Source organism: Triticum dicoccoides, chromosome 7A, assembly GCF_002162155.2.
Source record: "Triticum dicoccoides isolate Atlit2015 ecotype Zavitan chromosome 7A, WEW_v2.0, whole genome shotgun sequence".
Classification (NCBI taxonomy): Eukaryota; Viridiplantae; Streptophyta; class Magnoliopsida; order Poales; family Poaceae; genus Triticum; species Triticum dicoccoides.
The window spans coordinates 179,719,865-179,745,132 of NC_041392.1; the positions used below are offsets into that span (position 1 = coordinate 179,719,865).

Here is a 25,268-nt window from a genome sequence, read left to right on the forward strand (position 1 = left end):
TATGAAGTTTTGATTGTTAGCAAAATAGGCTTTATTGATTATTTACGAATAACCAGTCTATAAGAAAGCATGTTTGAATGTGCAAGTGTAAAATAGAAATATTTGTTTGGTACCTGACGTGACTCTCTATCTCACACACCCGGTCTTTTTCCGAGTTGGCGAAATTGTTCACGCTCCAGCCTCGGTTTCCAACGGTACTGCTCGCCTCCCGTCGGGCCGACCTCGAGAACTCTGCACGCGGCCGATGATGGGGCACTTCCCATGGACACATGGGGCTTATGGCGGAGCTGCCACAGACGAGCAGAGGGATCGACACAGGTTATGGCGTATGTGCAGAGGTTCATCTCAAGGCCGATGAAGAACCTGTAGATGATGCACGTGCGGTAGATGGTGTCGACCAGAGCATTGTCGGCGTCCTCCAACCACGTGTCCTCCCCAGCGGTATGGCCTCGATGCCGCACACTACATATGAGTACAAGACCGTGGTGCGTACGATGCACACTATGCCGATGCGTTTAAGTCGAGTGTGACATATGCTAAACGAGTTTACACAAAACTGACCAATATTTTTTTTATTCCAAAAACTGTCTTTTCCGGTTTTACGAAAACAAAATTTTCTTATCTTGATTGGTTAGGCTAACCAAACAACATAGTTATCCCCTTAAACATGATTAGAGGAAACTATTTTAGTAAATTCTACCTATCCAAACAAGCAGTTTTTTCCCAAACTTTAAACCCCTTCTCATTAACACTACTCATAGTATAACAAGGAACTAAACCATCCCATTGTACACAGATAACAACTTAGTATAGATTTCCTAACATAAACATCACAAAACGTGTCCACATCATCCACGCGCATCCATCTTCGTTGAACAAAGTATATTGTGTTGCAACCAGGGAGATGCAGCGGAGCACCCTATTCGTGTAGAGGCGGAGTCTAGCCGCGAGTGAAGCATGGAATTGCACGGCAGCATAATCCTTCAACAAAGGGAGAGTACTTTGCCCGTGGAGCATCGACATCTCAAAATGCCGAAGAAATGCAATGAGTAAGACAATTGACTTTGCCACTACTAAGAGATTTGTTGGCAAGGCAAAAAGTCGAGGTAAAAGGCTTGGCATTGAATGCAAGATAAATCAACTACGTCGCATTCCTTATGATTTATACCTGGTGCTAGTTGAGGATAAATCTAACAAAAAACACAAAGACGTAGGTCAAAGATATATGAATGGAGAAGAGAAGATATGTGCATATGTTTTTTTTGCGAAAATATATGTGCATATATTAGTGTTTACTACCTTCATTTCAGTGATTAAGGTCAGAATCTAAGCTGCCAATTAATTAGACCAATATATATATATATATATATATATATATATATATATATATATATATATATATATATATATGTATATATGAAAATGGGTTAGTACTCTCAGGAGTATGTACTCCCATGCCACATGTCGCTCACTGCTTCAATGCTGATTTTTAAATTGCTTTATCATTTAATTAAAGAGATAACAACTAGATAATATCCACACACACGCACTGTTTTAAAAATTTGTTAGCCCGTCCAGGTTAATAGGGACTCTGGTAGCTCACAGATCGCGTGCATAGTAGATGCCCTCAACGACAACTCTGTTTGACATCACATCCTCGTGTAACAAACAAACGGAGTCGGCACCGGCCATGGCCATGGCGACGGCGACGGCGACGATGATGGTTGGGGACATCACCAGCGACGACGCAGCAACACAGCAAACGACGCCGGCGAGGCCACCGATGTCGGAGACGGAGACGACACCGGTGATGGAAGCAGCCACGGCAAGGGCAACCGCGACGAGATGCGGCTATGTACCGTCCCTTGGCCTGACCGGCGACGGCAACGACACCGTCGACGAGGACATCACCAACAACGACAAACATATGCAGCTATCTTCCCTTGGCCTGGCCAGCTACTGCGACGGGGATCGTGACGGCATCGCCGATGGGCGGCAAGGGCAACCGCGACGAGATGCGGCTATGTACCGTCCCTTGGCCTGACCGGCGACGGCGACGGCAACGACACCGTCGACGAGGACATCACCAACAACGACAAACATATGCAGCTATCTTCCCTTGGCCTGGCCAGCTACTGCGACGGGGATCGTGACGGCATCGCCGATGGGCGACATCACCGGCGATGACAACAGATGCGGCTTCTTCATCTCATCATCGACGCATGGATATTATCTCACGAGCTAGTTCAATGAAACAGTATAATCCATCCATGCATGCATGTCATGGCGACCAAGACGGAGGCATGCGCATTGCTAGCGTTTCCATCATCAACACACATCGGCGCTCACACGCGTGGCAATACACAGCCGCGGTTCTTGCTGATGTGCAGAATACGCATGCATGCATGCGTGCGTACCTGACATGCATGCCTAACATATTGTTTTATTTTACATGATACCTACTCCCTCCGTTCCAAAATACTTGACCCCCACTTGTCTACATATGGATGTATCTATACTTGTTTAGTGTCTAAATACATCCATCTCTAGACAAATGAAAGTCATCTAATTTGGAACGGAGGGAGTAACATGTTGGTTGTGACTTGTAAAGCTCGGAGAAGCCAAATCATATTGCTTTTGATCGGTAGCAAAGCTATATGTAATGGAAGTATATATCCTCTGATGATGGGTAGTAGTTATAAGAAACGTAAGTAAAGCTCCTCAGAGTATATAACCACATTGTCATTGAGATGAATATAATCGTACATGCACAGAATGCATGCATATACTCATATTTGGTGAATAATACACCGCTGTATTTCGCAAGTGTAAACTCCTTTTGAATTTACGAGTATGACATACTTGTTTTGGTAATTACCGGAAGTTTATACTTCCTCGTGAAATATTAATATATACTTGAAAAGGTAGTATGTTTATTCACACATGATTTTATGTTTAGAAAATCTAGTATATACTTCGTGTACAACATGAAGTATAAACTTCCTTATGAAAGATGTCACGTATACTCTCCCATAAAATATGTAGTATATACTTCCTAAAAGAATGTTGTTGTACATATCTCGCGCAAAATGAAGTATATACTTCCAAAAAACATGCCGTGTATACACTCTCATAAAGGGTGAATATAGTTCCTAAAAAATGTTGTTGTATATACTCTCTCTCTCTCTCTCAAAAAAAAAGTATATACTTCAAAAAAAAGTTGTACACACACTCTCATAAAAGATGAAGTATATACTTCCTAAAAAATGTTGTATATGTACTCACACAAAGTATAAAGTATATACTTCCTAAAAAATATTGTATATGTACTCACACAAAATATAAAGTATATACTTCCTCATAAAATATGTAGTAGATACTCGCAAAAAATAAAAATAAAAAAATATCATACACCTGCTGTTAAGGAGAGAATATAATCCGGCCGGACGCCAACAACCTTATCCCCTAAAGCAATCTATGAGCACCCACACGCTCCTTTATTTTAGGCATTAGCTACGCATGCAAACAAACTAGCTACTGAGTATTTTGTTTTGCTAATTAGCACGGTTGTTACTTGCTGCTATCGGGTATATACCTGCCTTACTGCTAAACCTCATCCATTAGAAGTGGGAGTACATACTCTTGGGAGTACAAAAAAGGAGTCCTATATATATATATATATATATATATATATATATATATATATATATATATATATATATAGGGTCACGCTATTCGTCACCCTGGTTGAGGAATAGTTATTCTTCACCCCCCTCTATTTTACCATCAATGCATCGTAATTTTACATTCCGTAAGTTTTGTCTTATTTCCGACGTAAAAAGAGACCGTAAAAATATATATAATCGTCGTAAAAATCATTTTATGTTATGTAAAATTACAAACGTAAAAACATAGTCTAAAATACACATAAACTATAATTTTTCTTGTCTTATGACCTATATTTTTATTTTCTTATGTCAAATTTTACGTAGTGAATCAATAGAAATGTAACTATTTGAATTCTAAACGTAATTTAATTATAAAATGATCGTAAGATTACCTCGGGTGAAGAATAACTTATTCTGCACCCTGGATGGTGAATAGTAACACTAGTCCAGCAATATATAAGCTATGTGACTTAAAATTATACCACTAAAACCCATTTTCAAATAGGATTTCGACGGTATAACTTGTGTGGCACATAACCTACATTTTTGTTGGTTAAATTGACAGGTAAAGTTAGATAGTATCATAATATGTGCACATCTAATGGTTCATTACACTAAGATATTGATGGTTATGGGCTGTTGATTTGCTTGGCAAGTTGGCAGAGTGGGAAGTTACTAAGCAATCAACCCTAACATTGAAGTTTTAGACACGGTTATGTGTTGGAAAAATCCATCTTCCTCGACCATCCTGGTGAACCATGGAAATAAGTTGTTCACTAAATCAAATGTCTTCTTTTCTATTCTGTTCAGCAAAGCGAGTTAGCTAATAAATGTACGCAAGAGGTTACCATGTTCAGAACGATATAGTATAATTGAAATCTCTTCTTTCCAAAATGTATGACGCGTTTACTTTACACGGTCTTTGATGCATAACTTTAACTATAATACATATAAAAATACATGGATTGAATATGTATAACTCCTAACGTTGTATTGCAAAGCAGTTTTATTTCATGTATACTTATACTCTTTTCGTCTTAAAATAAGTGTCTCAATGCCAAGGCCGAACAGCTTTTGCCAATGCCAAGGCCGAACAACTGATACTCTGGCAAACTGCGTTTTGGCGGCGCCGGGCCAAGGTGTGGTGGTGTCTCTGGAGATGAGAGCACCCAGTTCTTTCATGCTGCAGCCAACTGTCAGGCCCGGCGTAATAAGATTAAAGTGCTTGTGCACAATGGGGTGGAGCATTTCTAGAATGGTCAAAAACTCAGTTTGGCCACAGAGTACTTTAAAGCAATCTTGGGACAGCCTGCCCCCTCCTTGAACACAGTGGATGTGCACTTCCTATACACTCCGCTTGATTTATCTGCCCTGGCGGCACAGTTTTCCTGGGCTGAAATCATGCAAGCCATCAGTGGCTCACCCAATAACAGAAGCCCGGGACCTGACGGTTTCACCAACGAGTTTTACAAGACTTTCAAGCTGCTGCTAAAGGATGACCTGCTCCGTTTTTTGATGATTTCCACAAAACTGAAGTTGATATTGCTGGTATTAACTCTGCTCTTATCATCCTGCTACCCAAAAAGGATACGCCCCTGGAGATGCGGGATTTCAGACCAATTTCTCTCATACACAGTATAACCAAGTTGGTTTCTAAGGTTCTGGCATGCAGACTGAAAACTTGGATCCCTCTCTTGATTCACTCACTCCAGTCTAGCTTCTTGCGGAACAGATCGATCATAGAAAATTTTACCCTGGCTGCCGAAATGATCCAATATGCATACAAACGGAAATTGCCGGTCATTGCTCTGAAGTTGGACTTCCATAAAGCTTTTGACAGTGTCAGTTGGTCCTGTTTACACAAAGTACTTGAAGCCAGAGGTTTTCCTCAGTTGTGGATTAGTTGGATTCATACGCTTTTGTCAACTGGCAGCTCTAAAGTCCTTCTTAATGGCGAGATGGGTGCTCCCATCCGGGCTAAGCGAGGGTTTCGGCAAGGCGACTTCTTATCCCCGTACCTCTTCATTATTGTTGCAGACGTACTGCAGAGAATGTGCTGCCATTTGTTCCAGGATGGCTCCCTGGTTCACCCACTCGGTTCGGACAATTTCTTCCCGGTTCTGCAATATGCGGATGACATGCTGATTCTTTTTCAAGGCACTACGCAGCAGGCGACAATTGTTAAGTCAGCCCTCACAGCTTTCTCTGCGTTTTCTGGGCTCACCATAAATTTCCACAAGAGCACTCTCGTACCTGTTGCCGTGGACTCCAGCACCGCTTCGGCCATTGCCCAGATCCTAGGCTGCCCCGTTTCATCCTTTCCATGCAACTACCTGGGTTTGCCTCTCTCTTTGCACAAAATTACGCACGGTATGTTACTGCCTATTATACACAAGGTTGACCGTTGTCTTTCAGGCTGGTTAGCTACCTTCTTATCCTTAGGGGGTAGACTGACTCTCATCAACTCAATTCTCACTGGTATACCAAGCTACTTCATGTCATGCTTTGCTTGGCCCAAGGAGTCTCTTGGGAAATTAGAAAGTCTCTTACGTGCTTTCTTCTGGCAAGGCAAGAACAAAGTCAAGGGTGGCCAATGCCTAGTGGCTTGGGATACAATATCGTTGCCTCGTATCGATGGAGGGTTGGGAATCCGTCAGCTGCAGGCTCACAATCAAGCTATGATGTGCAAGTTTGTCTCCAAAGTTCTACAAGGTTCGGGCATACCATGTTATAACTGGTTTGCCACACATTACTGCCGGGCTGTTCTTCCACAACGTGCTAGTAGCAGAGACACTACCATCTGGAAAGGGTTCAGAGATCTCGTTCCTATGGTCATCAACTCCTCTAAATGTGTTCTGGGGTCTAGGCTTTTGATTTCCTTCTGGAAGGACCAATGGCTAGAAGTGGGCCGTTTATGCCAGCTCTTCCCGATGCTGTATTCCTTCGCGGCACAGCCAGCTTGCTCAGTACAATCACAACATTCTAATGGTTCATGGGCTATTCATCTCCACCCTAATCTCTCACAAACGACCTCAACTGAGCTAGCTGCCCTGCAGGGTTTGTTGCTGGGCATTGCTCCAAACTTACTGCATGAGGACAAACGGTCTGCTTCTGTGAGCTCAAGACAACTTTGTACTGGATACTTCTACAGGCTACTCACCTTCCGAGGGGTTTTGACAACTTTTCACACTTGGGTTTGGGATGTGGTGATCCCCCTCAAGCACAGAATCTTCCTATGGCTTGCTTTCCGTGGCCGCCTAAACACTAAGGATAACATGGTAAAGAAAGGTTGGTCGGAGGCTGCCCCGTTTGCACATTGTGACAGTTGCCCCGCTGTTGAGTCAATCGATCACTTACTACTACGCTGTGCACCTGCCAGCGTTCTTTGGGGCAAGATGGAGCTGGACGTTCTGGCTTGCTCGGCTACTAATGTTCTTTCTTTTGTGGAGCAAGCACACCACCAGATCAGTTTCAGGCACAAATGGAATGTGGCTTTCGCGGCTTGTGCTATTGCCTTGTGGCATGCTAGGAATGACAGAGTCTTCAACTCCAAAATCTGGTCTGTAACATACACATGCTTTATGCAGCAGACATGCTCCGTCTTTGGAGTTTCAGAACTCAAAATCAGCGCACCAGGGAGGTTCTCCAGGTTTGGAGACAAAAGTTGCTGCATAGTGTGTAGACGAATGATGTAATCCTTCTCCCCTCCCTTCCTCTTCCTCTTCCTTCCTCTTTTCTTCTTTCAGCCTGCTTGTATGTTGCACCTTGGTGCACCAAACAAGCTGTACTTGTACTGATACTTGTTACTTCATCAGGCTCTGGCCTGTTTTGAAATATAAGGTCGGCAGCCTGCCACCTTCTTTTTCAAAAAAAAAGTGTCTCAAGCTACGGAGGGAGTGCTAATTTAGTGAACATACAATAAATCATAGTCATAATTATACGGAAATGTTAACGCCCACACGTGTGGGCATTAGCCAACTCACCCACACGTCTCCATCACCGTCCAGTAACTTCTGCACGAATCTTGGCACGAATTAGCTGATTTTGTATGCCACGTAGGGCAACTCGCGTGTGTGGTGTGTGAGAGAGAGGTCGCCCACACATCCGTTTTACCACACGGAGGAGCCGGTGTGTGGGCGTTCAGCAGTTCGCGCCACACGCCACTTTGCACGCACACACAAGGGCTAGTGTGTGGGCATTTGCCATCTCGCCCACACGCCCGTCTCCTCTCCCACACCCAAGCTGCTAGTTGCCATGTGTTTTCGCAGCGCACATGGCAACTGCCCCTAATGTGCTTTATAAGCAGGTGGCAACTCTTTTTTTTTACCCGAGTGCCATGTGTTTTTGCAGGGTACACGGCCACTGCCTAGTGTGCACGTAAGCAGATGGCAACTCTCTTTTACCGAGTTGCCATGTGTTTTTGCATGGTACATGGCAACTGCCCCAACGTGCACGTACATGGCAACTGCCCTAACGTGCACGTAAGCAGATGGCAACTCTTCCTTTTTACATGGCAACTGCCCTAGCATGCTTGTGAGCACATGGCAACTCTCTCAACTGCCTAGTGTTAGTATGTGGCAACTCCTAAAGTTATGAAATCATGGCAACTACATTAGATCAGACCATACATGTCAACTGCAGTTGAGCAACCATGGCAACTGCAGTTGTCCGACATGGCAACCGTAGTTCAGCGACATGGCAACTGCAGTTAAACGAACATGGACGAGGGTCTGGACCATGGCAACTGCGGGTGCGCGGTGGGCGTCACGCGTGGCGTGCGGGACCAGAAGGGTACGAGGCCTGACATACGGGCGTGTGGGCGTTATCAACTTCGCCCACACGCATGCGTGTGAGAGGGTTCAGGAGGAAAAAAAAGAGGTGTGTGGGCATTAGTTATTTTGCCCACACGTAGGTGTGGGGGCTGGTTGCTGTCCATGCCACACGAGGCGTGTGGCACAACTATCCGATACACCACACGTGTGGCAGTTATCGGAACCCTAATTATATTATGAACGATTGTAATCCTGAGAATCTGGAATAAATACCCTACTTTTCATCGCAATCTTTTTTTATATTATGAAGACCATAAAGGTCAAAGCGTGTCTCATATTTTATTAAGAAGAAAAAGCTGCAACAATTATTTTGGGTCGGAAGGAGTATAATACTAATGATGAATAAATAAACAACAGCAAAGTACTATATAATCCTATACAAACTTTAAGCCAAAACAAGATACGGACTACAAAGTGTAGAAGAAAACAAATCGAATCTCCCTACAAGTGTTTAATGCGCTCCGGCTGGCCCACGGGACGGGGACACGGACCTGAAGGCGGCGCATATAAACGTAATTACCCGACCTTCCCGGGGTTCTGGACAACAACTCGCCCCCCCGCAAGGTTTAATCCGAAAAAACTTGGCACACCAACGAAGCAACCCCCCTCCCCGGACGCCCTCGCTTCCTTCCGTCCCCCGGCCGTCTCCGGCGACCCCACCCCCGCCACGCGCCGGCCGGCCCCGCGCGGGCGCCTCGGATTCGCGCTCGCCGCGGGCGGGAGGGGCGGGATGGGGCTGCTGCGGGGGTTCTCGGTGGGGGCCGTGATGAAGCGGATGTGCAAGGCGGTGCTGAAGAAGGGGCTCGGGGATCTGTTCCTCGGCGAGCTCGACCTCGACCAGCTCGACCTGCAGCTCACCCGCGGCACGCTCGAGCTCACCGACCTCGCGCTCAACGCCGACTACATCAACAGCCAGGTGCGTCACGCCTATCGCCTCGCCCGCCTGTCCCGTGTGGGTTTAGGTTGCCTTTTTTCCGTGTTCGATCGGGCGCGGCGGAATCGGATTTTCGGGTGCGTCCCGTCGCGATTGGTCGTCCCCGCGTGCTGAGGGGAATCGAATTGTGGCGTGATGATAGACAGGTTGACTGTAGGGTGGGGTGGTGGGGGTGGGATGACCAAATCAGTTTCCTCTGATTTTGGTTGCAATTGGACACTGGGGGCGACGTGTATAGGCTCGGTTTTGTTAGAATTTCGGACAGGTTTTTGCGAATATCAGGGGCAAAGGATTGGCGGGGGAAGGTGTCGTTTTCACTAATCAGGCTGGTGAGTTTTTCGTTAGTTTAGTAGGACTATTGGAGTGCAGTTTGCATCTGGAAGTGTACGATCAAGCTGGAGTATTAGGGTTTGGGAGAAGCAGTAGGGTGTTGGTCCCTGTCAGCAGTTCCTGCATTTGAATCATATTTACTTTAAATATTGTCACAATGAACTGAATGGAGCATTTGGAATCATATGCTGCGCAACTGTCAGTTAGGGTATTAAGCTGGATGATAATCTTCAAGCATCTACAGTTCAGTGTTTAATCCTTTTCTACCAACCCGACACCCGATTTGTTGTGATACTTACTGCTTAGCATATAAAGATCTTATGGGCATGCTCCTCCCACCACCCACTGTGAAAACTTACATTTCAAATTCTTCTGATTCACGATGATCGTAAAACTGTAAATATGAAACCGGTGCATCTGAATTTGTAGTTTGTTATATTTTGAACTGTTCAATTGGGCCTTTACTTCAGATTTTTAAAGTTAATATCCTTCTCCATTTCAGCTATCAGGATTATCTATCATGGTGAAAGAAGGATCAATAAAATCTCTGCTGGTTAAATTTCCTCTACAGTTAAAGAGTTGTGAGATCGTAGTGGAAGACTTGGAGCTTGTGCTCGCTCCATCCGTTGCTAGTGAAATTCCACCTGTAGATGCTGAATGCTCTGTTTCTGGTAATAGTAGTTCCACACAGACATCAGTCAACACCAAAAGAAATGAATCTGAGAAACACTGTTCTACATCTGCATCTCGAGATGTGGATGAGGGTGTCAAGAGAATAGCCAATGCTGTCAAGTGGTTTCTTACAAACTTCAAAATCAAGTTTAAAAATACATATGTTGTATTTGATCCTCAGACCATTTTGGATAGCAAGATCTCAGAATTTAATCGATCGCTAGTTTTCCGGGTTAAAGAGATAGAATTTGGAACTAATCTTTCAACAGATGGTCTTGTCAAGCTGAATAATTTCGTAACGTTCCATGAGGCGGTGATCGAGTTCTTGAAAATGGATGATGTTGATGTACTTCTTCAGAATGATTTGGATAAGGCAACAGCTGACATCTCATCAGGTCATAGTACTACCTCGGTCTTGACAGGTCCTATTGGTGGATTCTCAGGGACATTGAACTTAAGCATCCCGTGGAGTAATGGATGCTTGAACCTTAAGAAAATCGACGCGGATGTATCTATTGATTCATTAGAATTGCTGTTACAAATCAGCAGTATCCAGTGGTTCATGGATGTGTGGGATTCTCTCCATAGGAATCAAGCACGTGAACAGATTCGTCCCCATAATACGGCAGATATGTCCTTGAGCACCTCCAGATCTGCCTTAAGCACTTTGAAATCAGGTTCAGACTCAGTGACGATCCGGAGGGAAGACACAGACCAGATTGCACTTTCACAAAACAGGCAAGACAAATATCAGGATTCTTTCCTAACTAAGGCACATGTTATTCAAGACTGGATTCCGGAGCTCGTTGTCCACGAGGATCAAGGTGACCCTGATTCAGATTGTGACGAAAGGTTTGTTTCTTTCCTAATGACATTCGTTGTACCCGTGTTTCCATCAGCTTCCAATTTACTTCACATGATTAATGATTAATCCCTTAAAGAAGTATATGTTTGACATAGCTGTTATGAGATCATTGTAGAAAAGATTAAAATATGTTGTTACTATGTCATATTGCATCCATTTCTTTGGCTTATGAATGACCGACCAGATGTATGATTTTACATATAATTTTTGATCATCAATTTGAACTATAATGTGCATGCTTTGGGAGTTGCAGTTAATAGTGGTCATTGCAGCATGCACTTGTTGTTCCTGTCCTGTCCTTCACTTCAGCTGTCTTTTAGATGTTCTGTTGTCTTATAGTTGCAACTTACCAAGTATCACTGCCCATTGGGCTAGAGAATAGTTCTCTGCAATTAGTATGTTGCCTGGGGTTTCGGTGACCAAATATACTAGAACTCTTCATTGACTAGCATATCTTTTCCTTTGCTTTGTCTTTATTTACGTTGTTATCCTGTAAGACAGTAAGAGTCTATCTCTTGCTACATGTGTTTGCATTTACATTTATTAAGAGAAGCAGGTCATTTGAGCCAAAAAAGAAAGCAAGATTTGGACTAGCCTAAGTGGATTACTGATTCGTTCTTATCTTTGACAGCATTGATCAGTTCTTTGAATGTTTTGAAGAACTGAGGAACTCCCAGACTAATTTAGGAAATAGCGGCATATGGGACTGGACGTGTTCAGTATTCAACGCAATTACTTTTGCATCCACTTTAGCTTCTGGATCAGATCAAGTCCCTAAAGGTATATAATGCTTATTTTGTTATGGATTTATGCTTTATATTTAATTTGTTTGTGTTGTATGAACAGTGGATAGCAATAAACGCGATAACATTGACTTCCATAATCGAGTTTTTCTTATGACACACTTTCTTGCAGATTCAGGGCGTAGTTTGTACTTTGCAGCCTAAGGTTGCCACACCTAACCTTAGTCGTGCCACAACACCTTATGCATGTGTTGGTTCATAGCCACGCTTTTTTAGCCATATGGTCCACATGCCATAGGCTTGGTTTTTTGCCAAATCACCACACATGTGATGGCTATTTTGTTTGCCACACTTTTTGTGGCAGCCACATTTGCCTTGGTTAGTTGTGGCAAAGTTAGTCATGAACCAAACATGCCCTCATTTATCTTGAATAACTTGGCTCACTCTGAATGCCATCCATGCTAAGTTCATAGTGTTTCACACTTCTAAGGAAAAATGTTACACCGACTGTTAGTCAGCATGCAAATGAAACATCCTGGTAAAAAACATGGATACATTATGTTGACTTGTTAATAACAGCAGATGTATATGATGCTCTAAGAACATTCCGTGCTGGTATCCACACCTATGAGTTCCACCACAGGCGTGACTTTGTATAATAGCTTCTCTCCATTCTCTTGCCATGGCTATAAGCTATAGCATTGTGAGCATGTAAAACACCATCGAATGTGTTCCAGTATTGAATCGAACCAAGTGGCTGTAATGTGTTATTTCTTTTTTTCCAGTTAATTATCGTCTGATCTTCTAAATCTCAGGACTTGTTTTCCTTTTCATTCTAACAGAACCGCCGATTGAGAAAACGTTACGGGCTTCCATCGCTGAGATATCTGTTATTCTCTTGTTCAGTGATGAAATGGATACTGGCGATTCCAGTGTTCCTGTCAGTCTCGTCAATGATATGAGAAATTCCGAAATGTTCTCGAGCTGCCTTTCCTCCCCCCCGCAGTTTGAACAATCGATGATGTATCCTGCTACTGCTTCCAGCTTAAATATGCATCATCTTGAAGCCAAGTGTCAGAACATTCATCTTGAACTCGAGGTATTGTTTTCCTCTGCAGCACTTGTTCTGAGTTCATGCATTGTTGAAGTCTTATAGCTTGATACTGATTTTTTTCTTCTGATGTCCGCAGACATATCCCAAAAAATTAGGGTTCAAGGCATTGATTGCTCACATGAAGCTTGACGAATACTACAGTACTAACCATGATTCAAATCACCCACACCTTGGCACTGCTTTCTTAAATAATAATTTCTGTAGAGAAGTTCAAGCTGCTCTCCCTCAATTCCCATGTGCTGCTCAAGATTATTGGGTGGAAACAGCTGGAAGCTCTTCCCGCCGTTCAGAAAAATTCATTAAGGTTGAGCTGCTAAAAACATTTGGTGAGTCCAAATTCCATTATGATGTCAGTAGCACAGATCAAGATGGCAACTCAGTAAGCACAACTTCACTGTCTATATATTTGGCTCCTTTGACTTTGTGGGTGCACTTCCATACAGTATACATGATACTGAATTTTATGAGTAAAGTCGAGTCTGATGTGTTTCATGGAGAGCATAGACTTAATAGGGATGGGGACGAAAGAAACAGCAAACTGGCTAATACTTCCTCAAGCGACTCTCTGAAGGTTCAAATAGCTCCATCACATGCAAGAATCGTCTTTTGCTTTCCTTCTGAGCCCTCATGGGATTTAAGTCGCCCGTCCATCCTGGATAAGTTCCTTGTCATCGACCACACAACATCTCATAACTCAGCAGAAGCCTCTTCCCCACTTCGAAATGAAAGGTTTAATGATGTTCATCCAAGCACACAATCTACTTCACTCCATTTGGCTACCGGGAACTTTGACATCTACTTGGTTAAACCCTCCAGTGCATTGGATGGTATATGTGCTTTGAGTAGGCAAACTTTCTCTGCTCTGAAGATTTTATCTGTGACTAGATCCGATTATAATGACTCCAGCATTAGAATGATCCGAAAAAACCACCCTGTAACTTGCCCTGAGATGGTGAACAAAGTTTGGAGTTTGCCGAGCCTACATGATCAGAAGATTACTCAGAAAGAAAATAACAAATGGGTCGGCGTTGCCTCTTCTACAACTTCACAAGATCTTGTAGAGTCAAGTGTCAGTATTCGCCAGGAACTCATTCGGAGCACTGAATTCTTGCTACATGTTCAACTTCCTCATGTTTCGGTTCATCTCAATAAGAAGGATTGTGGACTACTTAATCAGCTGCTAGATCACGTACTCAATGGGCTTTCAGATGGAGCACCAGGCAGTTCTGAAAATGGCAAGGACAAAAACAACGAAATTGCCATTCAAACATCTGTCATTTTTGAATGCAGCATGTTGGATATTTGTACTGAGTTGGATGAAACTGTGGAAGTTGGTCCATCGTTGCAGACAGAACTAGAAGGTTCTTGGAATCATCTCAAGTTATCTGTTTCAAAATTGTCTCTGTGCTCCTTCTCTAATGTTGGTGGGGTCAACAATACCAGTTTTCTTTGGGTGAATCATGGTGAAGGTGAGCTTTGGGGTTCGGTTACCGGTACAGATGATAAAACCTGTGAAGAAAGCAAAGATTTTCTTCTAGTTATTTGCAAGGATTCCGCTAGCAGGCGGGGTGATGGTGAAGGTAACAATGTATTGTCTTTTGGTACTGCTGGATGTTCCGTGACCCACATCAGGAACCCAAACCTACAAGAGAATTATACTTCTGTCAATGTTCGTTCTGGGACAATTGTGGCACCTGGTGGACGTATGGATTGGATCAGTGGAATATCTTCGCTGTTCACTTCAGGTTCAAGTGGAACTGAACAATCCAATAACAGTAGTAGCACAAATAATTCACAGGCTGGTGAACCATTTTGGTCCTCTTTTTTTCTTGAGTTAACCGATGTTGCTCTGAGCTATGAACCTCACCTGAAAAATTCCTCATTCAATGCTGACGCTCCGGACTGCAAGTTTTTCTCATGCCTTTTAGCTGCATCATCATTTAAACTTCACAATAAATCTGCATCAGATTCTGCAGCTACTGATTTTGATATCCAACTGCGAGATCTCGGGCTTCTCATTTGTGAATCGTCTGGTTCCAAAAATGTCACTTGTGGTTATGATGTTGATTACCTTCGTCAATTGGGCTATGCTAAGATTGGCCATAACACATTCATTGAAGCTGCTCTAAGAACTGATACTTCCTTTTGGAAACTTGCAATATCCGAGTCACAATTTGATATTGGGACATGTCGTGATACAACACATGGTCTTGTTCGTTTGGTTTCCCAACTACAAAAGCTATATGCTCCGGATATGCGGGACGCTTTAGCTCATCTTCAATCTAGGTGGAATATTGTCCAACAGGCAAACGCACAAAATATGCCCAGTGATGCATCAGATATGTCAGAGAGCACTGACAACTTGGCAGATTCTGGAGAGTGCAAGTCAGATGGTCTGCTTGATGACATAATTGAGGATGCTTTTTACACTGACCAGGCCTACACAGACTACAATTTTTGGGACAAAAATTGTCATAACTCATTGAGCAGCAGTGAAATGAACGCTGAATATGAGATGAATATGGCTAACCCTGAGGCAGCTGATGTCGGTGTTTCACACATAGTCACCCCAGAAGCGAATACTGCCCAAATACCAATTAAGCAGAATTCCTGTCCTGAGCAGATCATTGACTCTTATTATATGCCTGATCTTCTCAATTCATCATTGTCATCATCTCCTTGTAATGTAAACCATCAGTCATCTGGTGATGATGCTCGTAAAACCATGGACTGTGATGATGGTGGATGGTACAACAATAGCCCCTTGACGATAGTTGAAAACCATGTTTACAAAAGGAACTGCCCACATGGAGAACATGTGTTCCAACAAGAAGGCAAGCCTGCTGTTTGCAGCTTGAATTCTGATGAATCTTGCAATCTGAAAGGCAAGATTCTTATTCATGATATAGATGTTAAGTGGCGAATGTATGCTGGTGATGACTGGCCATTGGCTCACAATGATTCAACTAGCCACCCATGCTCAAATGGAAGGGATAGGAGTTCTTCTTTGGAATTCATCGTGTCAGGACTCGGTGTGCAATTTGATATGTATCCAGATGGGGCCGTTTCTGTTTCTAGGTTATCCATCTCCGCACAGGACCTAAATCTTTGTGACCAAAATATGCATGCTCCATGGAAAATGGTACATATTCCTTTTTCTTTCTATAAATTTCATTGAGCACTTGCTTTCATCATCGATTAACGCCTTTTAACTTCTATCATTCATTTTAATAGGTTCTTGGATGCTACAACTCAAAGGATTACCCAAGAGAATCTTGCTCAACTGCATTCAAGTTAGAACTAGAGTCTGTAAGACCTGAACCACAGGCTCCTCTAGAAGACTACAGGTATATACAGCATTAAGTTGCACACACAGTGGATTAATCTATTGGAAAAGATACCTGCTTGTTTCTTATACTCTGTACTGTGTTCGCTTGATGCTATATAGCTTCAATTGGTTAAAGATAAAGATTACTGTAAGGATATCCTATCTACATCATCCATCCATACATAGAAGACATCCTTTGACCTGGTAGATTGTAGTAAAAAATAAGCTATATATTGGTTTCAGAACATTGCAAGACTAAGTCTTAATGTACTTGACTAATTTATCTTTTTGCCTCAGTTTTGAGGGGTATATGGAATATGGGGTTTGCACAGTTAAATAGCAGAGACATAGTTTCATGTAGTAACCGTATCCTGGTGCAATAGTTGTTTTCATCCTATTCCAGTATTAGGTTTGCTTATGTTAATGACATGGGAGTTCTGAAGAAAATTTTGTATGGCAGATCCATATTCATGATTTGTGCTTGTACGGTATGGTTGGCTGTTTATGCATTCTTGCTCTTTACACCTTTGTTCTTGCCACTAATTTGTGTCTGTTTGAATCTTAAATTGCAGTCTGCAAGAACAGTGCTGGCTTTTTTTCACCTTCTCCTTTCTGACACTTTTTATGCTCTCTCAGTTTGTCGTCTGACCCTCTTCTCTTGCATCCTTCTTCAGGTTATGCCTTGAGATTTTGCCTCTTCAATTGCATCTTGATCAAGGGCAACTGAACTTCCTCATCAGTTTCTTCCAGAATGACTCAAGTAACAACAACCCTCATGTGCCTTGTGAAAATGAGATTGTTGGTATGGACAGCACAACCTACGGAAGCACTACAATTGTGGATGAGGCATTACTTCCCTTTTTCCAGGTATTTTGGATTTATCAATTCTTGTTTTCCTCTTAATCGTGGGACTTGATTGGGCACATAAGAACTCTTTGCACCTATTTAACCTGACATATTCAAAATTTTGAAATTGTGTGCATTAACAGTCATCAAATTCTTTTTCTTTCTCATCTTATTTGCACTGGTAGGCAGCAGCGAGCTGGGATCTGTTAGTCTTCAGTAAACATTTGTTGAATCTGATCTTCTTTTTCTGTGGTGCCAGAAATTCGATGTGAAGCCTCTGGTTCTGCATATCAATTATATTCCTCGCCAGTTTGATCCTATTGCACTAGGTAAAGGAAATTACGCAGAGCTTCTCAACATCCTTCCATGGAAGGTAATTCGTTGTTGAAAAAGGAAAATACTTCATAGTAGTCAGTTCACTGCTGATTATCTTAAGATCAATAGGCAACACTGACGATGATTTTTTTTTGCGTGCAGGGAATCGATTTAAAGCTTAAGAATGTTTCTGCAATGGGTGTTTATGGGTGGAATAGTATATGTGAAACAGTAGCTGCAGAGTGGCTGGAGGACATCTCGAAGAATCAGGTTCTGATCTCTCCATGCACGACTGTACATTGAGACATGCTTGTTGTTTTATGCACACAAAAACATACATATTTAATACAAGCAATATCAGAAAGAAAAGGAGATTAAATATACACTTCTCCACGCGAAAGCATAGAGAATATTGTAAATCTGCCTTGTCTTACACAAGAATTCCTGTTCGCACCTGAATTCACAATATGCTGCTTGTGCAGGTCCATAAAGTGTTAAAAGGACTTCCTCCTATAAAGTCATTAGTTGCCGTCGGTTCAGGCACTAAGAAATTGGTTTCCTTACCAATCAAAAGCTACAAGAAGGACCGGAAGTTGCTCAAGGGAATGCAAAGAGGTAATCTGGTTCTATACTGTACATGACACTGATATCAGTAATTAGCTAACATTTCTGTTGGAGTGTTAGTAATATGTGATGGTACAGTATTATTAAACAGTAGTTGAATGATGACATGAGTGGTTACAAATTAGGATGATTCTTACACGCTGTTTGGCAGGTGCTGTTGCTTTCATCAGAAGTGTATCCATCGAAGCTGTAGGCCTTGGTGTCCATTTGGCAGCGGGAGCTCATGATATGCTTTTGAAGACAGAGCGTGCCCTTACAGCTGTTCCACCGCCTTTAACCTCACGTGAAGCAAAAAAACCCAAAGAAAATATAAGAGCTAACCAGCCTGAAGGTGCACAACAAGGGTTGAAGCAGGTATTCAGTTTGTCTGATTTGTATGATAAAAGCATCTCCTTTTCTGCCAGTTAAAGATAATTCAATCTCCAGAACCTGCATTGCTGTTTCCCTTTATTTTTGTTTGTTTGTTTGGAATAGACCTTGCTTCCTGTTAATTACTCTGAACTGGAGTAGTGCTCAAGCCTACATACGCCTTTAATCTTTTCATGTCTTGCGTAGTGTTATTAAGATTAACATGAAACTTGTCCAGGCCTATGAAAGTTTAACTGATGGGCTTGGAAGGACAGCTTCTGCTTTGATTGGGAATCCTATCAAGGTTTATAATCGTGGGGGTAGCACTGGATCAATACTGGCTACTGCAATCTGTGGAGCTCCAGCTGCTGCAGTAGCTCCAGTATCAGCTTCCGCTCGTGCTATGCACTATGCACTTCTTGGGTTAAGGAACAGGTGAGTTTTTGCTCGTTTTCAAATATCAGTGGAAAACAGTCTATGGATACACCATTAGTTACAATCTCCAATTCACCATAAGGGGCTATTAGTTTGGTTCATGTCTTCCTGAATTCTTAAATTTGTTCATGTCTGTCCGCAACCAACTGTCGTTTCCTATCATTTTCTTCTATGTAGTATGTCAAGTGGTTAAGTACGCAATTTCCTCTTTAGTCGCATGTATAATCAGTACTAAACAGCTTGCATTTGCCACTTAAGATTTTAACACTAAAAGGGCAGCCCAGTGCACGTAGCTCCCGCTTGCACAGAGTCCAGGGAAGGGTGGGACCACTTTGGGTCTTTTGTACGCAGTGTTTCAAAAGACATAAAATAAAAATCCGTATTTTATGTCTCCTTTAATTGCTAAATAAAATATTTGTATTGTTGGTAAGACACTGATTTGTGGTGAAGATAAACCCTACAAGAACTATGCAATTGAATTTTATGAGGCAAGTAGTGTTGTACTTTTTAAAGTTACGTACCAAGTAACAAAGATAATATAATGTGAGTGTTGAGAGGCCAATGAACAAAAGTGAGGGATGCATTCGATATTTTGTGGAAGTCCTAACAGTATATTTCGGGCTGGAAGAAAAATAATGCAGCTGATTTGTCCCTTCACACACAGTATTACCTGGTTTTGCACTGACCAAGCTAACTGTTGCTGAGTTGCTTTATATAAATTTGTTTTAACAATTACAATTTGTTGATGTAATAATGAATATGGGTCTTAAGGTTCTTGGATCTTGATAAATGTTTATCCTAGGAACTCCTAATATTTTGTTACCCAGGGTCTTGCTAAGTAATCTGACTAAACTCAGTAATTACCAGTTTGGCTGTGTAACATTTTTGGGTAATAATCCCTTGAGTTCTATCTTGATTTAACATGATGTGCTCGAGTTCTGCTGGTCAGTGAATTAGTGAATCTGAGGTTGTATGCAGGATTGATATGCTTCAAACATGTTTACCTCCCGCATGCATGCCACACCGCAATTTAGCCCAACTTCTATCATTCTTGGTACCTGGTTCTTACTTTGTGTACTGAACTTATTTTTCACAGCCTTGATCCTGAACACAAGAAAGAATCTGCGTACAAATACTCTGGGCCTTCTCAATCGTAGACTTCAGTGTGGAGGAGATTGCCTAGCTATGGTCTCTTCATTCTTGTGTGGCATATATCATCTATTTATGGAAGCAAACTGGTTGTCCGCAAACTTGTACAGTGAAGTGAGAATTCTGTACTGCTAGAGATCCTTAACCCGAAGAATCAATCGGCATCAGCTGGCCTGCTCTTACTCGAGTTTCTAATACGTCTGTGCAGCTGTACAGTTGTAGGATAGGTTGTATGTGGCGTCAAAGCCCTTCTATAGTATGTACTCCCTCCGTTCCAAAATAGATGACTCTACTTTGTATTAACTTTAGTGCAAAGTTGGGTCATCTATTTTGGAACGGAGGGAGTATAAATTAATATACGAACCATGATTGTAGTCACCACACCTTTTCCATCTCGGGTGGAAATTTTGTAAACTCCTAGCTTAGACATTGACTAAGGTCGAGGGAGGGGATCAGGGGGGATGGGTCCAATTTTGTACATAATTTGGTTGCTTTCTGAGTTGTGCAGATGTAAATAACTCTTCTGTTTCGGTTGCCAATATGTTTGTCGGCTCGCCAAACCGTTGATAATATGTTCTTTTGCTTTGCAACTGTAAATATTGTTACTACTACTAGATTTTGTACTGTTGCAGTGAGCTCGGACAACATGTTTCTGTTAGGTTGTTTCTCCCTCGGCTCTTTTTATACTCTCGATGTCTTTCAACTATTTACCTGGCGAAAGTGGAGTGTTGCTGACCGGTTCTTTCGTGTTCTGCAATGCATTTGCTTGGTTAATGCCTTATCAGATGGCAATCTTCTCATTTTTCTAAGTATTTATAGTTAAATTCGTCCATTTTGGAATAGAGGAGGTCAAAGTGCGGTTTGCAAATTGGCTACGTGCTCTACTTGTTTTGCATTTCTAAATGTGATCTTAACAGTAACTAGCAGATTTCCTGAAGGTTGGTCTTTTAAAACCGGCCCTTAACTTTTTTAAAAGCTCTAGAGCAAGTGTGCAAAGTCAGATACCCTAAAATTACAACCTTTATAACATTTCCTCTCGTGGTTCTCCTATGTGTGTGTGAATATACACTCTAATTGAACTTCATGTCATAGATAGAAACCAAACATCAAAACATAGCATAAGGTCAAAATGCATGGATAAAACATGGTAATCATCATCCAAAACTGAAGTTCAACAACAAGCAACATTATGCACATTTCTCAAACACAAAGATCATCGCATGCCGCCAGTACCACTCCCTTCTCCCAAGTGTGTGCCACTGGATTGCATCCTAGATTGCAAGATCACCTTATCTCCTAAAAGGCTATCCATTTGGATTCATCATCGTGAGCTGATTCTCCTTGTCCATCATCACAGTCGCTTCTCCTCGAGAAGAAGCCTACGCTCCTCCATGTCAACCTTGCGCTTCTCATTCTCTTTCATAACTTGCCACATCACCATCTTCTCTTGTTGCTTCTTATTCGCCAACGCCAACTTTGCCTGCATTGCTTGAGACGCCATCTCATTTGCATTGATTAACCCATCAATCTTGTATCTCATGGCCTCAATCTCACCATTTCTCTTAAGCATCACTTTTGCCCTCTTCCTCCCATCGGCTCGCCCCTTGCTTGACCCTAGAGTAGGACTTCCAGCTCCCCTTTCATCATAATAATCATCATCTTCTTCAATCCCCGAAAATGACGTGGTACTTGACCTTGGTTTCTTCGGTGGAGCCTCACCATTCCTCGTCTTCCACTTTCTCAGTGTTTTTGAGCGATGCCCAACAATGTGGAAGGACAAATTGTGTGCCTTTTGTCTTGACAATTTGTTTGCACCTCGCTTGAGAGTACTTGTCCTACGACACACAATTGGAAGATGATGCTTTCATTAGCAAAGATAGTTACAAAAATATGATAAACAAGTTGTGCACGCATATGATAAGAGCACTCACATATTCATCAATTGCGGCATTACTAGGAGGCACATTCTCTACTTGTTGCAAACAACCTGCCCGTCCGCTACAAGACTCAAGAATCATGCACCCGAGTGACCGATTAGACGATGTCTTCACATTTTGATTGTAGCTTTACTCGATATCATGTAATGCTTTGCACCATATTGGTCCCTGGGTGACCGCATCGAATGTGACTCTCCCATGCCAAAACCAAAACTTCATCTTCATCATTTGTGTAATTTTCTTGCCTTGATGTCTTCTTCAACCTTTGAGAAGCATCAAATACATCCTCTTATACATCGAATGTGACTTATCATCGAATTCGTATTTGAATGAGTTTCTAATGGTATATTTTTTATAGCATACATATTTCTTTATGAAAACATGATCCCATAAATTACTTAATTAAAACAAGTTATTACAATATTTCATTACAACATACGCCGCGCAGGGCGGAACATAATTAAGAACTACACTGTCTGATCTATCACCCAAACTAAATTTCGCAATCTCATATGCCACCCGAATTTGCCCGACGGTCGATTTTAGACAGCTTAAAGTCTTCGAGAAATTCATGAAGGCCTTCACTTCCCTTTTTCAGGTCAATGAGGTTGGACCTATCAAGCGTATCATTTGCAAGAAAAGATGTCATAAAAGAACAACCAGTTTTCAAAATAACGTACCTGTGAAGAATAATACCGATATAGAAGCCGGCAAGGCAGGCCCGAAGCTCCACTTCATCCACACTAGAATAAAACCCAATAAAATCCCAAGAAGAAATATATTGACATCGTCCGAGGAGTTCCTGGCCATGACCCCCACGCTTGCAACATTGATGCACTCCATAGAGTTAGCGTCATTGATCTTTATACACTCAAACGCCACACCTCATGCTTTCGTTCATAATTAGTGTTAGCCCTTAATCCAACCCCCGTATCCTTGTTATTGGAATCCAACTGAGTCGTGAAGTGGCAGGATGAAGGATGACCAATAGCTATCCGAAAAATTAAATAGAGCCGGATATGAGTTTCAAACCCTTGCCAAAAACTAAATCATTTATTAAATGCCAAGCTCTCCAAAAGATAAATGAAATTTGATCACGTATAGTCGAATTCAGCTGATCCAGCAGAATAAGCAACCAATCCGACCCAAAAAATGTAAATAACTCTTCCCCAAGAATATTCCAAACACCCCTTGTCGGTGTCAAAATCGGCGGATCTCGGGTAGGGGGTCCCGAACTATGCGTCTAAGGCGGATGGTAACAGGAGGCAGGGGACACGATGTTTACCCAGGTTCGGGCCCTCTTAATGGAGGTAATACCATACGTCCTGCTCGATTGTTCTTGATGATATGAGTATTATAAGAGTTGATCTACCACGAGATCGTAGAGGCTAAACCCTAGAAGCTAGCCTATGGTATGATTGTATGTTTTTCTACAGACTAAACCCTCCGGTTTATATAGACACCGAAGGGGGCTAGGGTTACACAAGGTCGGTTACAAGGGAGGAGATCTACATATCCGTATTGCCTAGCTTGCCTTCCACGCCAAGAAGAGTCCCATCCGGACACGGGACGAAGTCTTCAATCTTGTATCTTCATAGTCCAACAGTCCGGCCAAAGGATATAGTCCGGCTATCCGGAGACCCCCTTATCCAGGACTCCCTCAGTAGCCCCTGAACCAGGCTTTAATGAAAATGAGTCCGGCGCACAGTTTTGTCTTCGGCACTACAAGGAGGGTTCCTCCTCTGAATACTTCCATGGAAGATTTTGAACACAAGGATAGTGTCTGGCCCTGCAAAATAATTTCCACATACCACCGTAGAGAGAATAATATTTCCACAAATCTAATCTGCTGACGTGTTTTGACAGCACGACGTTACGTCATGGCCCGGTCATTATTCGAACCATTTTTCTCAACCAGCACCGCACATATCGCGAGGCGGTTTTCTTGACACGTCTTGTCGAAGTAGAGACCGTGTCCCCCTTATTATGGGATTCTCATCAATACGGACGTGGGTAACCCACTCGTGCCCATTGGTATGACTCCTCGATTTTAGGAGAGTCCAAAACGGCTGCGAGGAGGACGCTTGACATTCACTCTCTTTATAAAGAGGCCAAGACCTGTCCCTTTTCCTCTCGCGCTCAATTGAATCCTTCCCCCACCTCGAGTTCTAACACCCCAGGCTCAGGTCAGGCGCTTCGGACCTTCAACCATGTCCAGATCCAACCTCCAAGGTCGGTGGATGCCTTGCTCGGTCACAGAGGAGGACATCAAGAAGCTGAGAGGGGCCAGATATCTGATCGCCGAAATTTCGCATAGGATGCCCGCCCGAGGGCAGGTCATCCTGTAACGCCCCAGATGTAACTTTCCCAATTTGTACTCCAACTCTTGCCGTTTCCGGCGTTAAGTTATTTTATTTTCTCGGGTTCGGGTCTTTGTCTTCGTGTGTTGTTGTCTTTGTCATGCATCTCATATCATGTCATCATGTGCATTGCATTTGCATACGTGTTCGTCTCATGCATTCGAGCATTTTTCCCGTTGTCCGTTTTGCATTCCGGCGCTTCGTCCTCCTCCGGTGGTCATTTCTAGCTTTCTTTCGTGTGTGGGGATTAAACATTTCTGGATTGGACCGAGACTTGCCAAGCGGCCTTGGTTTACTACCGGTAGACCGCCTGTCAAGTTTCGTACCGTTTGGACTTCATTTGGTACTCCAACGGTTAACCGAGGGACCGAAAAGGCCTCGTGTGTGTTGCAGCCCAACACCCCTCCAATTTGGCCCAAAACTCACCAAACTCTGCTCCATCACCTAGAGCGTTCGATCACGATCGTGTGGCCGAAAACCGCACCTCATTTGGACTCTCCTAGCTCCCCCTATGTCTATATATACACCCCCTCCGAAATTCGCGGTTCATTCTCCCCCTAACCCTAAAATCTCAGATCCGACGCCGCCGGACACGTCCGGACGGCGCCGGACACGTCCGCCGCTCGCCTCAGCCTACCACACCGCCCGCCACGTGGCAGCGCCACCTCCCACCACCGCCGGCCCGCGAGGGCCCAAGGCCGGCCCTCTCCTCCCACGCCCGGGCCGCCGCCTCCTTCCTCCCGCGCCGCCCGCGCCCGAGGACGACCT

At 43.0% G+C, this 25,268-nt stretch overlaps 1 protein-coding gene across 1 annotated transcript; it reads left to right on the forward strand.

Moving 5' to 3' along the window:
- Positions 1-8,954: 8,954 nt before the first annotated feature.
- LOC119333356 (autophagy-related protein 2-like) lies at positions 8,955-20,814 on the forward strand. Its single transcript, XM_037606279.1, has 13 exons — positions 8,955-9,416; positions 10,267-11,288; positions 11,933-12,081; positions 12,887-13,143; positions 13,235-16,300; positions 16,393-16,505; positions 17,161-17,353; positions 17,592-17,705; positions 17,810-17,917; positions 18,130-18,262; positions 18,423-18,625; positions 18,858-19,054; positions 20,151-20,814. The coding sequence occupies exons 1-13, from the start codon at positions 8,955-8,957 to the stop codon at positions 20,209-20,211; spliced, it is 6,078 nt and encodes a 2,025-aa protein (XP_037462176.1). The 3' UTR covers positions 20,212-20,814.
- The last annotated feature ends 4,454 nt before the right edge of the window (positions 20,815-25,268 follow it).

What these genes read in the sequence shown, in the direction of transcription:
- LOC119333356 (XM_037606279.1), top strand. Translation starts at nt 8,955, where the DNA reads ATGCGCTCCGGCTGGCCCACGGGACGGGGACACGGACCTGAAGGCGGC. An exon ending in AGGACATCTCGAAGAATCAG is followed by an intron (nt 17,918 to 18,129) that starts GTTCTGATCTCT and finishes CTGCTTGTGCAG; the next exon opens with GTCCATAAAGTGTTAAAAGG. An exon ending in GCTCAAGGGAATGCAAAGAG is followed by an intron (nt 18,263 to 18,422) that starts GTAATCTGGTTC and finishes GCTGTTTGGCAG; the next exon opens with GTGCTGTTGCTTTCATCAGA.